A 14,179-nucleotide genomic window follows, 5' to 3' on the forward strand; every position below is an offset into this window, starting at 1 on the left:
TGGCACCCCGATTCTCCCCATGGGCCTGCCACCCTCCCTTTCCGCACTGACGCCCCACTTTCACTTGCCTGGGTTGGGCTCTTAGCAACCCCATTTGGCAGTTGAGGAAGCTGAGGTGCTGAGTGCAGGAGACTCTTGTCCAAGGTTGCTGGTCAGAACCAGCGGAGTCCTGGTGTTTCTGGACCCACAGGCGCATGATCGGATTCCTCCTGGGGTGCAGGGAGAAGAACCACTTGTGGGTAAGGTGACGTCCAGCAGCTGGGGCAGCGCAGTTAGGGAATAGCAGCGGGGTGTGGACACCGCCCCCCCTCCCAGGGAGGAAGCCCAAAGAACCTCCCAGACCCTACAGAACACTCCCCCCCCCCCCCCCCGCCCCCGTCCCCGCTCCTGGGTCCCTACAGAGCCTCCCCTGCCCCAGACCCTGCACTGCAGGGACCTCCTGACTCCCTGGTAACCACCCCTACTTGGGGGAAGGTCCACCTCCAAGGGGAAGAGGCCTTGGAGGGGACTGGTGTTAGGGACGGGAGGCTAGGGGGATGGGGCCGGGGATGGGCAGCGACCCTGCCCGGTGCCCTAGCTATTCGGTCAGCTACTCTGACTCCCAAAGGGACAGCGGGCAGGTTCCAGCCTACAGAGAGGGAGAAACGAAAGGAGAGGAAGGTGAACCGCCCTGCTCAGGCCAGCGGCAAGGCCAGGGGTTCACTCAGTCCTCCACCACACATTTCCTTTTGGGGTCAGTGCGAGCTGGGCCGGAGATAAGGCTGACACCCCGCCCCGGGGCTCAACAGAAGGGGAGAGGTCTCGGCTTGGTGGCCAGAACCCCACTTCTACCCCCGCCGGAAAGCTAGGTCAAGTCGCTTCACGTCTCGGAGCTCAGTTTCCTTATCTGTAAAATGGGAGAAGGGGGTCGTTCTGAGGAGCGAACGGGATTAGGGGGCGCAGCCAGAGCAGGACGCAGACGAAGCGCTCGCTACACGTTGGCGATTATTAGGATTAAATGCAACGCTGGCGGCGGTGTGGGCGCCTAAGGGCAGGAGGAGGGCCGCGGGGTCCGGCCTGGGGCTGGGGTGGGGGTGGAGGGAGTCCCACCCAGCCGCGGGCCACCTCCTTTCTCCCCAGTCTCGGGGCACAAAGCTGGCTCGCCTTCGGGCCGGCGCCGCTCTCCTGCCCTGGCGCCCCGGCGCGGGGCCTCTCCCCTCCCCGGCTCCCCCTCCAAACCACCCCGCCCCGGGCCTGGAGGACGTGCGCCGCGCGCGCACCAGGAGGCTGGACGGGACAGGACGCGCCCGCTCCGCCCCGCCACCGAGGCCCCGCGGGGGAAGGAAGTGCTGAGGCGTGTTTGTCAGGGCTTGGCGTTATTATTATTTTTTAAATTGTGAATACAAAATAGTATGGAGAATGAAAAGAACTTCATAAACAGGAGAAACCAGAAAAAAAAAAAAAAAAAACCCACCCGCAGATCTCGCGGCGCATAACACGGGAGTTTCCCTCGAGAAGAATCCGCGTGGAAACGCGAGCCCGCGCCAGCTGGTGTCTCCATACACCCCGAGTGCAACGGTTGTTTAAAATCGTACAAACAGCTGATGTCTGTGGACCCCCCACCATCAGAAATTGGGCCCGCAGGGATTAAGCGCCTAATGCGTGCGGGCACCGCGGAACCCCCCGCCCCAATAATTACAGCGTGGCCGGCGTGAGGAGTAGAGGAAGGGTCTAGAAAGAGCTTTTGGAGAAGGTGGCGTGTCGTCGAGGTCAGTGGGATTTGGCTCCGTGAAGGGGCTGGAAATGCCTTCCCGGCAGAGGGAACAGCGCACACGAAGGCCCTGAGGCAAAGAGGGGCTTGGTGCCCTGACGTGCGCGCGGACGTGCGGGGCACCAGATGGGGCAGTTGGGCGAGGTCCGCGGGGGCAGGGAGTTGTAATTTTCATGCCCTACAGATCCGGGTCACCTGCCCCCGAAACTGCGGTGGGTGTTGACGGTCACAGTCCGGTCAAAAGCACAATTTTGTGGATCTGCACAGCCTTTGGGAGCTGGCGGAGAGCCTTCGCTCGCTCGGGACTTTCCTGCGAGGCGGCCCCTGCAACCACTGAAGACCCATTTTGCAGACCAGAGAGCGTTATTCCCATTTCCCAGATGAGGAAACCAAGAAGCGGCTAGTCTCCGGTCCTCGCCAAGCGCAGAGGTGGGGCCCCACCGCCCTCGGTCACTCCCCGGCGTGGGCCCTCGGGGCGGGTAGGGCGGGCCCTGGCCCCCGGCTCTCGGCTGTCTGGAACAGTGGGCCGGGTGCCGGTCCTGCCACGCAGCCGCAGAGGCTCGGCCCCGCGGGCGGGCGGCAGGAAGAGAGGCGACGCCCCCTGGAGCGCGGCAGGAACCCGGCCGGGCCCGCCTCCCCGCCAGCGGAGCTGAGCAGCGCCGGCCCCAGCGGTGATGAAAGCCGCGGCCGAGTCCAGGTCACGCCGAAGCCGTTGCCCTTTTAAGGGGGAGCCTTGAAACAGCGCCCGGGTTCCATGTTTGCATCCGCCTCGCGGGGAGGAAACTCCATGTTGTAACAAAGTTTCCTCCGCGCCCCCTCCCTCCCCCTCCCCCTTAGAACCTGGCTCCCCTCCCCTCCGAAGCTCGCGGGGATCCCTCCCTCCCATCCCTCCCCTCCCCCCCGCGCCCCGATTCCGGCCCGAGCCGGGGGGGAGGCCGGGCGCCCGGGCCAGAGTCCGGCCGGAGCGGAGCGCGCCCGGCCCCATGGACAGCTCGGCCGTCATTACTCAGATCACCAAGGAGGAGGCGCGGGGCCCGCTACGGGGCAAAGGTACTGGGGCCGCGAGGAGAGGGCTGCAGCCGGGGCGCCGCGGGCTGGGAGGAGGAGGGGGCCGAGACCCTTCCGGGGCAGTCGCCGCCGCCGCCCCGGGCGCCCGCCACTGCGGAGCTCAAAGCTCCCAGCGGGAGAGGGAGCGGGGAGAGAGTTTGAACTCACTAAGGCTCGGAGACGCGGGGCGGGGCCTGGAGCCACTTGGGCGCTCCTGAGTGCTCGAGGTGGGGAAACTGAGGCAGGGGTAGAGAGTGGGTTCCTTCCGGGTCTTCCCGGGCTGGCATTGCGCGTTGCCCGACAGTCGCCCCCTCCCCCCCATTGGCGCCAATGAGGCTGGGAGATGGAGGGGTTGAAGAGGGCGCCTTCAGGCCACCCGCTGAGGCTCCGCCCCGGGCCGCGGTCTGGTTGGGTCGCCGGAGGGGGCGCCGAGGTGACAGCGGGCTGGGGAGGGTTGGAAGGATCTCCCGCCAATATACAGCTACGATCCCAACAAACTTCCGCGTCACGCGTGGAAGCACTGAGCCCCTGAGAGGCACAAGAGTGGGGCAGCCACTTCTAAGGGTCGCTAGCGCACCCGCGGGGAATCCCGTGCATCGGGCAGAGCACCAGGCGCCCCAGCTGCAGGCCCTTGAGCGCCGGGCCTGTGCACACACGCACCGACCCGGTAAGCGGTGCCGCCCGCCCGCCTCGGCCGGGGCCCCGGGGGCTGGAGGGTCTAGGCTGGGCGTCTGCCCCTCCCTGTCCCGGTGTTGACCTCAGAGGCTAGGAAGCCCCTCCAGGTCGGCCCAACTCGGGCCACGGCCTAGCTCCGCCCGAAGGCAGGGGGCCCTGTAGAGGGGCGGTGGAGGGTGGGCCCGTCAATCAGGCGGCGGAGGCCCCGCTCTAGGTCGGAGGTCTGGGCGGGGCGAGGGCGGAGGGGGCGGGGCCGGCAGATGGCTGCGGGACGCTGGCTCCAGGCCCCCACTCCCTGCCTCTGCGCCCAGCCTTAGTAAGGACTTTGGACCCACGTGGGCGGGAAGGATGGGAGGAGGGCTGGAGTGGACGGCAGGGCCCCAGGCCCCAGCCATCCTCGGTAGGGGCCCCAACAAGCAGGGTTTGCCCAGTTAAAGTGGGTGTCAGGCGGCGTCCCCAGTGGGGCTGATCCCCCAGTAGTGTTGAAGGCTGGGAGGAAAAGAAAGCACTCTCCGTGGGCCCCTTCCAGCCAGCCCACTGCCGGATGAGGGTGGCTGTGCCCACACTAGGAGGATTTGTGGGTACCGGAGGGGTGGCCTGGAGTCAAGGCTGTCAGGAGGGTCTGCAGCCACGTCGGTGTATCTCCCTGAACTAAGGGGGCCTGGCCAGACCCTTGCAGCGCAGCCGTTCGCACTTGGGCAGTACGCACGACCCCGCAGGCTAGTGTGCACACCCCCACCTTGGGCCTCCCTGCTTCAGGTGACCAGAAGTCAGCGGCTTCTCAGAAGCCCCGGGGCCGGGGCATCCTCCATTCGCTTTTCTGCTGTGTCTGCCGGGACGATGGGGAGGCCCTGCCTGCACACAGTGGGGCACCCCTGCTGGTGGAGGAGAACGGAGCTGTCCCCAAGGTGCGTGGTGGCCAGGTGGGAGCTGCGGGGGCAGGCATCTGGGGGAGGTGTAGGGGAAGGGGCTTTTCATGACCCCTCTGCAGGCCTTGGAAGATATGGAAGGCTCCCTCCCAGGCCTTCCCAGCCTTGCCCCGAATGCCCCAAGACTGCCACCAAGTGAGGGCCCCTCAGCCAGGGGAACTCTGGATTTCCCCTATAAGATGGCAGCTTTTCTCTCCCTTGGTTTCCCAGGTGGGGAAGTGAGGCCCGGAGCCAGATGGCCTGTCCCAGGTGACATTTGGCAGGGGGCAAAGCTGGGAAGGCGGTGGTCTCTCCCCGCCATCCCTGTGTGTTCCCAGGTAGAGGGCTGGGGGAGGGAAGACCCATGTAGGAGAAATGACGGGGCCTTAGGAGAGGTGCCCCCAACTATCTCGCCCATCCCTGCAGCAGACCCCAGCCCAGTACCTGCTCCCAGAGGCCAAGGCCCAGGACGTGGACAAGATCTGCGTGGTCATCGATCTGGACGAGACCCTGGTACACAGCTCCTTCAAGGTGGGCCCTGCCCAGCAGCCCTCAGCCCTGGGGTCTCCGAGGGGGCCTACCCTGGACTGGGGGGGTGGTCTCTGCGGGCCCCACCCCAGCAGCTTCTTTTCCCCCCACAGCCAGTGAACAACGCTGACTTCATCATCCCTGTGGAGATTGATGGGGTGGTCCACCAGGTGAGGGGCTGGGTGTGGGGGGGAGGCGGCGGGCTTGGCATCTGCCTTCCAGACCCCAGGCTCCTCTCACCAATCCTGAGAACCCCAGGTGGGACTGTGATAGAGGTGGAATGTAAGGCCCCAGAGGGTGTGAGACTTGCGCCCAAGGTCACACAGACCCTCAGGGACTTGGCCCAACTCCAAGGCCTGCAGGGAGTGGGGTTCCTCCTCGGCACCCCCTTGCCCCACCTTGCCCGGGACCCAGTTCAAGTAATTCAGGATAGGTTGTGTGCTGTCCAGCCTGTTCTCCATTACTTGGCTCGGGGGCCGGTGCCCTGCAGCCTTGGGGTGAGGGGGCTGCCCCAGGCCCCTACATTTGCCTAAGGCCATGGTGGGGGAAGGACCGGGAATTAGTGATTCCCCATGAGGTAGGACCTGAAGCTAGAAGTTGGAGGTTCATTCTGATCCTCTTCTAGAAGGACAGTTGGAGTGGCCTGCTGGCCAGGTGGAGCCCGCGGGCCCTGGAACCAGCCTCCCTCCTGTGCTCCTCCGCTCTGCTCCCTCCCCATCCTCAGCCACTCCGCCCCGCCCCACCCCACCCTGGCCTGTGGGCCAGCAGTCCCCTCACTGGCCCACCCCCTAGGTCTACGTGCTGAAGCGGCCCCATGTGGATGAGTTCCTGCAGCGAATGGGTGAGCTGTTTGAGTGCGTGCTGTTCACCGCCAGCCTTGCCAAGGTGAGCCCCCCCCCCCCCGCCCCCAAGGGCTCCTGGGGCACTGGCCTCCCATCCGCCCCCAGCCTGCGGCTGGCTGGACCTCGGGGTCCCCTTCAGCCGCAGATGAGCCATGTTCCCTCCGCAGTACGCAGACCCAGTAGCTGACCTTCTGGACAAGTGGGGGGCCTTCCGGGCGCGGCTGTTCCGTGAGTCCTGCGTCTTCCACCGGGGAAATTACGTGAAGGACCTGAGCCGCCTGGGCCGAGACCTGCGGCGGGTGCTTATCCTCGACAACTCGCCCGCCTCCTACGTCTTCCATCCAGACAACGCCGTGAGTGCGGGGCAGGACCGGGTTGGGGGCTGAGAGCCAAGGAAAGGGTGCAGCCACTGGGGCCACCTTGGCCTCCCCACTGCCATGCTGGGTGGTATCCGGGCCCTGGTGCCCTCCCAGTCCTTCCTGCCCTCGGTGACCTGTGCCTGCTGCCCCCTCGCCTCATCCACCCACTGCTGCTGCTTTTCATACCTTACTGATCATTCGATGCGCTTGGCTGTAGGAAGAGGGGCTCACGGCGGGGGTGGGGGGGTGGGGGGGTGGGGGGGTGGAGGGGGGTTGGGACTGCATCCTGGGGCAGTTTCAATTGCTCAGACTGCCAGTTGTGACCTAGTCATGGGTCACAGAAATAATGTAGAGAGTCCTAATTGGAGTTTTTAAAAAACAAAGTAGAATAGAAGATCCTGGAGTGCTTTGCACTCAGTAAGGTTAAGAACCATTTTATGAAACCGGTGCTTTATGGTATATGGAAGTGTGATTTACGGTGGGTCGCTGTCAAAAATGTTTGAAAACCATGGTCAGGGGCCTGGGGCGGGCGGCCCACCGAGCAGTGGGTGCTCCTCGCTGGGCTGGACATCCCACCCCCAGAGCCACCTGTCCTCCTCATGGCCCCGCATCCGTCTGCCCAGGTTCCAGTGGCCTCCTGGTTTGACAACATGAGTGACACGGAGCTCCACGACCTCCTGCCCTTCTTCGAGCAGCTCAGCCGTGTGGAGGACGTGTACTCAGTGCTCAGGCAGCCGCGGCCCGGCAGCTAGTGAGGCGCTCTGGGGCCAGGACCTGCCCCTGACCAATGCCCCCACCCCCACACGTGGACTTCTCCTTAAGAAAACCTAGCGGCCACTGCCGCCACCTCAGTGTCATGGGGAAGTGGGCCCTCCCCACCTGCCTGGCCAGGCTGTGAAGGGGGCAGCTGGTTGTGCCAAGGGCGATGAGCCTCTGGGTCTCTCTGTCAGTGCCTTAGAACCTCCTCCTTCTTCTTGGGGGACCTGTGGGGCCCTGTGTGCCACTCCCCCTTTCTCTCTGTCTGTCTTTGCTGCCAAATGGGGCCCCTTGGCCCTTTCTGGTTCTACTTGGGGGAGGGGCAGGGTTCCTGCTGCCCTGCGCCCTGGGCCCCCAGCCTGGGAACGGTGGACACCAAGTGCCTTGCATAGAGCCCTTTTCCCTGCCCTGTTTTCCCAGGGCCGTGATGGGTCAGCTGTGGCCTGGAACAGTCTCCAGATGGCTGGAGTCTAGGCTGGCGGGGGAGGAACCAGGCTCCCCACCTCCTCCCTTGGGACTGATACAGCCCCCACCCATCTCTGCCTAGGAGGGCAGGGAAGGGAGAAGATCTGTTACCACTCGTGAAGGGAGTGGGGTGTGTCCTCCGGGACCCCAGTCCAGCTTCTCTAGGCTGAAGGCTGCTCCCCACACCAAGCCCTGACCCTTCACATCTGCCTTGACCACCCCAAGGCCCTGGGACTTGGCTCCCCCAGCTCCTAGTGTGGGGGCAAAGGCAGGACCCCTTTGTGGTTCCATATAAATATGTATATGTGTATATAGATTTTTAGGGGAAGGGGAGAGGGAAGGGCTGGAGTAGAGAGACCCCCTCCTTCACCCCTTTCCTGGACCCATAAATTGCGGGGAGGGAGGGAAAGCATTTTTACATTTTTTTAAACTGCTATTTTCTGAATGAAACAGGCTGGGCCAAGGCGCCCCAAGCCCTGTCTTCTGTCCCTCACACCCTCTTTCCTCCAATTATTAATTCAAAACATACTAGCACCTTCTCTGTGCCCAGCGCTGTGCTAGGCCCACCAGCTGGGTGTGTGGGGGTCTCTGCACCTAATCAGTGCCTCCCCCACCCACTCCATAATTCACCGGTGCCTTTAGGGGAGCTGTAGGAGGTGGGACCCTTCTTGGGGGGCTTGGGGGTCTCCAGGAAGCCTGGCCAAACTGTCCCCCTGCCCTGTGCCAACCCACCCCCTGTTGCCCCCTGCCTCACCCCTGCTGGCTGGGGGCAGCTCCCAGGACATCTTGACTTACAGCTCTGACTTCTTTATCTGGAACCCCTTCCCCAGAATGCTGAGTCCGGAGGTCAAGGCCTTGGGCTCTCCCCAGGGCTTAACGGTTAAGGGGACCCACATACCAGTGCCAAGGGGATGTCAAATGGAGATATCATTGCCCCTCCGCCCCAGAGAACTGGGGGTGGGAGGGAGGACAAGGTTGGCCTGAATCGGGTGACCTTCCCATTTAAGTGCCTTCTCTTCTCCGTGACTGAAATCCCCCAGTATGACAAGAACTAAAGAGAACGCCAGACCCCCAACCTGCCTCTGTGGTCATTGGGGGGGGGGGGGACGCTGAAGCGGGGAGCGGTTGTGTGTCCCATGAGGCCACACCCTCCAGTAAATCCTTGGGGGGGTGGAGGGAGGGGCTGCCCCAAGTCCCCGGGTCTTCAAGTATGCAAGTGCGAGGTCGGTGCACAGGGGTGAGTGGACCTGAGTGCACCGCTGTACTATTTATTCTTTTCCTAACCTCAGTTACCTGACCTGCAAAATGGAGAAATGCCCTCTCTGCAGAGCTGATTAAATGCCTGCACGCGGAGGGCTCGCTAGTATTAGCTGTAAAGTAAAGCGGACCTGCGTCCCTAGGCGAGGCCCGGGGAAGGTGTGCGCAGGCGGGAGGGGTGTGGCCTCGGTCCGCGGGTAGAGGGGAGGGGCTCCTGCGGCCCCCGAGCGGGGCGTGCGGGGGCGGGGCGAGTTCCTGGGAAGCCAAGTTCAGCTCCAAACGGAAGAACTTTGGCCGAGGTGTCGGGAAGGGCGGCAGGCGGAGGCGTCAAGGTCTCTGGGGAGATGGTGGGCCCGGCGCTCGGTCTCCTTGACCTCCGCACCACCTCCCCCACCCGCCCCCCGGCGGCCTCTCAGCACCTACTGGCCGCGCCCTTGCACGAGCCTCCGGCCCACTTCCTGCCTCCGCCCCTCCGGCCCTGGCAGCACTTCCTTTGCAAAACCGGGCAGCCCCAGGCCCTGGCAGGAAGTGCCCTCCCGCCCCTCCCGGGCCAGCCCTCTCCTGATTCCCACGGTGGCCGCTAGAGGCCTCTCTGTCCTCTGTGACGCCAGCCCGCCCCTCCCCCACCCCGGGGGCTGCAAAGATGGGGGCCCGTATCATTCACCCATCTCCCGGGGGTGGGGCAGTCTTCCCCCAATACACATAAACACACTGGAGAGAAAGGAGATCTGCCTTTCCCAAAGTTGGTCTCTGTCCCCCCAGCTCTGCCGACCCTCCCTCTCCCCCCCTTATCCCCATACCTTGTGAATCCAGCCTCAAGCCGGCCTCCTCGCGCACCAGATACTGGTCTGTGCCCCAAGTCTGGGGCGGCGGGAGGGACCTGCAGCGTGCGTGATAGCGCTGGAAAGCACGCATCTGGAAAGGAAAGCCTACAGCTCCCATCAGTTGCGCTCTGCGCTGGAGGCCACAGGGCAAGGTAAACAGCCCTCCCTGCCTCTGCCTTCCTCCTCGCTCTGGCGCTGCTTGTTTTCTTGCTTTCCCGGTAAACACCGGTTACCCCCACGATTTGCATCCCAGGGGCCCTGACACGCCAGGGAGTCACCAGGGTTCCCAGCTTTGAATGAGACCACAGTCAGTCTCTCCCCACCACCACCTTCACCCACACAGAGTTCAACTCAACCACATGTATCCGCCTTCTCTGTGTGCCAGGCACGATGCCAGGAGCCAGGGACACCCCATGATCGGGCCATGCCTCTGCTTTCAAGGAACCCACACCCTAGTGCTGAGAAAGACACCTGAGCAGACTGTCTGAAGCCTGAACTGCAGGGAGCCTGGGTGGCTCAGATGGTTGAGCGGCTACCTTCTGCTCAGGTCCTGATCCCCTGGTGTTGGGATCAAGTCCCGAGTCGGGCTCCCTGCCCATCGGGAGTCTGCTTCTGCCTCTCCCTCTGCTCCTGCACTTATGCTCTCTCTCTCTCTCTCTCAAATGAAGAAATAAAATCTTTTTTTTTTTTAAGATTTTATTTATTTATTCGACAGAGATAGAGACAGCCAGCGAGAGAGGGAACACAAGCAGGGGGAGTGGGAGAGGAAGAAGCAGGCTCATAGCAGAAGAGCCTGATGTGGGGCTCGATCCCAGATCGCCGGGATCACACCCTGAGCTGAAGGGAGACGCTTAACCGCTGTGCCACCCAGGCGCCCCGAAGAAATAAAATCTTAAAAATAAATAAATAAGTAAAACCTGAAATGCAACAAGCGGAGTGAGAGAGATTGAAAGAGTGAGAGAGAGAGAACACGGAAGGTGGGGAGCAGAGGGGACGCCTCAGCCCACCTGGGATGGCCTGGGAGGTTTGGAGAATGTGTCCTGCGGTCTTGCTGCTCAGAGGAGTTCGGGAAGGAGGAGTAATTCAGGTAAGGTGGCCTAAACAAGGAGGGACATCAGGAAAGGAAGCCGAACATCTCTGGGGACTGCCAGTGTGGGAGTGTGGGAAATGACCGTTTTGGAAGTGCACACGAGGGAGGAAGGATGGGAAATGGTGCTGGAGACAGCAGGAGAGGCCAGATAGCGCGGATGTCTGGGCAGTCCAAGGGAGTGTGGTCTCCTTGCAGGCAGTGGGGGCGGTGCTCAAAGGCAACAGCTGGATTTTGGAACCTCAACCAGGGGTACAAAGACAGGAGACCATATGGGGAGACCACAGCCATGGTCCCAAACACGGAGGGCAGAAGCCTGAGCTGAGGCCGGGGCAGAGTGAAGCAAGAAGAGAATAGAAGGGATGGATGTCAGCGAAGAGATAAACCCGGCGGGAAGCTGTGGCTGCTTGGCTTGGGAGTTGGGGGCAGGGATGGCCGGGAGGAAGGCTTCTGAGATGTCAGCTGCGAGAATGTATCTACCGGGAGCCTGGTATGGGCACATATTCACTATTCGCTTGTTACACACACTGTAGAGGGTTCAGGGGAGCGGGCACCAGATAAAAAGCCGTTGGCAGGGGTATGAGCTGGTACAACCTCTTTGGGGAGCAATTTGACACTATCCATCAAAATTATTTTTGAGGGGCACTCAGGTCCTGATCCTGGGGTCATGAGATCAAGCGCCCCTTCGGGCTCCTTGTTCAGGGGGAGTCTGCTTGAGATTCTCTCTCTCCCTCTGTCCCTCCCCCCCTGCTTGTGCTTTCTCTCTCTCTCTCTCAAATAAATAAATCTTTAAAAAAAATTTTTAAATGCAGACACCCTTTGATCCAGCAAATGCACTTTTAGGAATGTGTGCTGTGTATAAAATGTATGTACGGATAGACTCGTACGTATAAGGATGTTAATTGCATCCTTGTTTGTAACAGCAAAACACTTGAAACAACCTAAGTGTCCATCAGTAAGAGACTGGTTAAATAAATTTTGTTATATCTATAGCAGATAATACCATACAGTCTTGAAAAACAATGATTTGGAACCATTCAAGCAGATACAGGATGATCCCCAAGACAAATGACTGGTAAATGAAACAAAGAAAGAGACCTAACAACGATGATGGTATATTCCCATAAAGGAGAAATACAAAAACAGACACAAATATATACTTGCTTATCCTCCAGTGGGTACACAAGAAATGAGAACTGTTGCCAACCTGGGGAACAGAGCTGGGGGCTGGGTGGGAGTCATCTACCATGGGAGGGATACATTTTATTATACATCTAATGTGAATTCTTGTACCAGGCATATTTATTAAATTTTCAAGATAAAAATCAGTTTACAATGTAAAACACAGCTTCCTAAATACAACATCAAAGATAGAAATCCTAAATTCCATTTCTTTCCTTCAAACATTCATGGCATGCCTACCATGTATCCAGCACTAGGGTTCAGCAGTGAGCTAACCAGACACGGTGAGGAGCTCTGGTGTTAAAAAAGTCATTACAGAATGAATATCATAAAAGACGAAGTAAAAAGTGCTAAGTAAGGAATTTAAAACGTCTAGTGCCAAACAGGCGCCCCGCGATGACTTCTGATTGCAAAGGGAAGACTGTGTCTTTACAGGACCTAATCAAGACGTTAGAAGTCCTTTCGGTTTGTGGGCAATACTGGCGGAAGAGGAACAAATTAAATACACAAGGAAAGACTCAGACAAATCCACGATGGGAACACACGACGAGACATGTGTCCTTGACTCGGGTGAGTCAACATCGGGAAAAAAGTTGGAGGACTCTTCTAGATTTACAAAATACTGCCAAGACGTCACACTCAAAGGAAATGCATGATCTTAATTTGACCATGAGTCAAGAAAACCAGCTGTTAGAGTCCTTGTGGGACCGTCGGCAAAATTTTAACTACGAACTGGATAGGAGATGATGTTAGAACTTATTGTTCATATTCTCAGGTGTGAAAATTGTATTATCGTTAGGGAGAATGCCCTTATTGTTCGGATACATGTGATAAATATTTCAGGCTCAAATATCATGATATCTGCACATTACTTTCAAGTACATTTACTTCCATTAATTCTTGAATCCTTGAGTGTTATACTGTTGCGCTCTTATTTATAATTCTCTCTATATTTGACATTTACCATAATAAAGACATTGGTAATGATTTTTTACAACACATGTTCCCCCAGTAGGAACCGCCGTGCACTGTGGGTGGGAACGTAAACTGGTGCGGCCGCGGTGGAAGATGGCATGGAGATTCCTCAAAAAATTAAAAATTGAACTACCCTATGATCCAGTAATCACACGACTGAGTATTTACCCAAAGAATACAAAAACAGTAAATTAAAGGGATCCCTATGTTCATTGCAGCATTATTTATAATAGCCAAATTATGGAAGCAACCTAAGTGTCCATCAGAAGATGAATAGGTGAAGAAGATGTGGTGTACACACACACACACACACACACACACACACACACACACACTGAAATCTTAATCAGCCATAAAAAGAATGAAATCTTGCCATTTGCAATAACATGGATGGAGCTAGAGAGTATAAATACGAAATAAGCCAGTCAGAGAAAGACAAATACCATATGATTTCACTCATATGTGAAATTTAAGGAGCAAAACAAATGAACAAAGGGAAAGGAAAAAAAAAAAAGGAGACAAGCCAAGAAACGGACTCTTAACTGTAGAGAACACGCTGCTGGTGACCAGAGGGGAGGTGGGCAGGGGGATGGGGGACACAGGTGATGGGGATTAAGGAGCACTCGTGTTGCGATGAGCACTGGGTCACGTGTGGGAGGGCTGAACACCTGAAACTGATATCACACTGCATGCGAACTACACTGGAATTAAAATTAAAAACAAACAAAACATATGTTCTCCCCAAAAATCTGGCAGCTAAATTAAAAGGCAAGAAGCAAATTGGAGAAAAGTACAGCATAAATGACAGGCAGATTACCAACCTTAATACATTAAACATATAGACAACAAATTAATTAAAAATTCACAAAAGAAGATGTAACCTATATATCTATCTATCTTAGAATGGTCTGTTCCACTGGTAATCAAAATACAATAAATCAACGCACACAATGACTATTTATTTTCTTTTTGGCAGGCAGACTGACAGATTTTCTTAAAATCTGGAGCCGGGTGCTGGGGAGGATGGAGAGAAACAGGCAGTCTTCTGGGCTGTAGGTGGTACTAGAAATTAATGCGACTTTTCCCGGGGCTGCTTTGCCCATTCACATCATTGATCCAGCAATTCCAATTTTAGGAGTTTATCCCACAGAAATAATAAGGGATGCAATCGAATGGCAAAGATTTAGCAATAAAAGGGGCGCCTGGGTGGCTCGGTCAGTCAAGCGTCTGCCTTCAGCTCAGGTCATGGTCCCAGGGTCCTGGGATGGAGCTCCTTGCTCAGCGGGGATCCTGCTTTTCCCTCTCCCTCTGCCCCTCCCCTATGCTCATGCTCGCTCTCTCTAAAGTAAATAAATACAATCTTAAAAAAAAAAAAAGATTCCATAATAAGAATACTCACTGTGGCATTCTTTGTAGTATCAAATGAATGGATAAAATTTGAAAGTCCAAAAATGAACTATTGCTTATATAAACGATGCTATCTATCTAATGGATTACCCTGAGACCATTAAAATGCCGTCGCGA

The 14,179-nt window shown here is 57.9% G+C and overlaps 1 protein-coding gene across 4 annotated transcripts; it reads left to right on the top strand.

The window, feature by feature from the left end:
• Positions 1-2,403: 2,403 nt before the first annotated feature.
• Positions 2,404-8,405, top strand: CTDSP1 (CTD small phosphatase 1). Of its 4 annotated transcripts, none has more exons than XM_026491955.4 (7): positions 2,404-2,800; positions 4,232-4,380; positions 4,807-4,911; positions 5,022-5,078; positions 5,701-5,793; positions 5,918-6,103; positions 6,733-8,405. In XM_026491955.4, exons 1-7 carry the CDS (start codon positions 2,734-2,736, stop codon positions 6,859-6,861), a joined length of 786 nt encoding a protein of 261 aa, XP_026347740.1. In that variant the 5' UTR covers positions 2,404-2,733; the 3' UTR covers positions 6,862-8,405. The 4 variants fall into 4 exon arrangements, with proteins under 4 accessions (XP_026347740.1, XP_026347741.1, XP_044237104.1 ...); XM_026491956.4 differs by having other exon boundaries at positions 2,630-2,800; positions 4,810-4,911; XM_044381169.3 differs by lacking the exon at positions 2,404-2,800 and adding an exon at positions 3,022-3,464.
• The last annotated feature ends 5,774 nt before the right edge of the window (positions 8,406-14,179 follow it).

The sequence above is a fragment of the Ursus arctos genome, unplaced genomic scaffold, assembly GCF_023065955.2.
Source record: "Ursus arctos isolate Adak ecotype North America unplaced genomic scaffold, UrsArc2.0 scaffold_1, whole genome shotgun sequence".
Lineage (NCBI taxonomy): Eukaryota > Metazoa > Chordata > Mammalia > Carnivora > Ursidae > Ursus > Ursus arctos.

What these genes read in the sequence shown, in the direction of transcription:
- CTDSP1 (XM_044381169.3), top strand. Translation starts at nt 3,128, where the DNA reads ATGAGGCTGGGAGATGGAGGGGTTGAAGAGGGCGCCTTCAGGCCACCC. An exon ending in TGGTACACAGCTCCTTCAAG is followed by an intron (nt 4,912 to 5,021) that starts GTGGGCCCTGCC and finishes TTCCCCCCACAG; the next exon opens with CCAGTGAACAACGCTGACTT. An exon ending in TCACCGCCAGCCTTGCCAAG is followed by an intron (nt 5,794 to 5,917) that starts GTGAGCCCCCCC and finishes TTCCCTCCGCAG; the next exon opens with TACGCAGACCCAGTAGCTGA.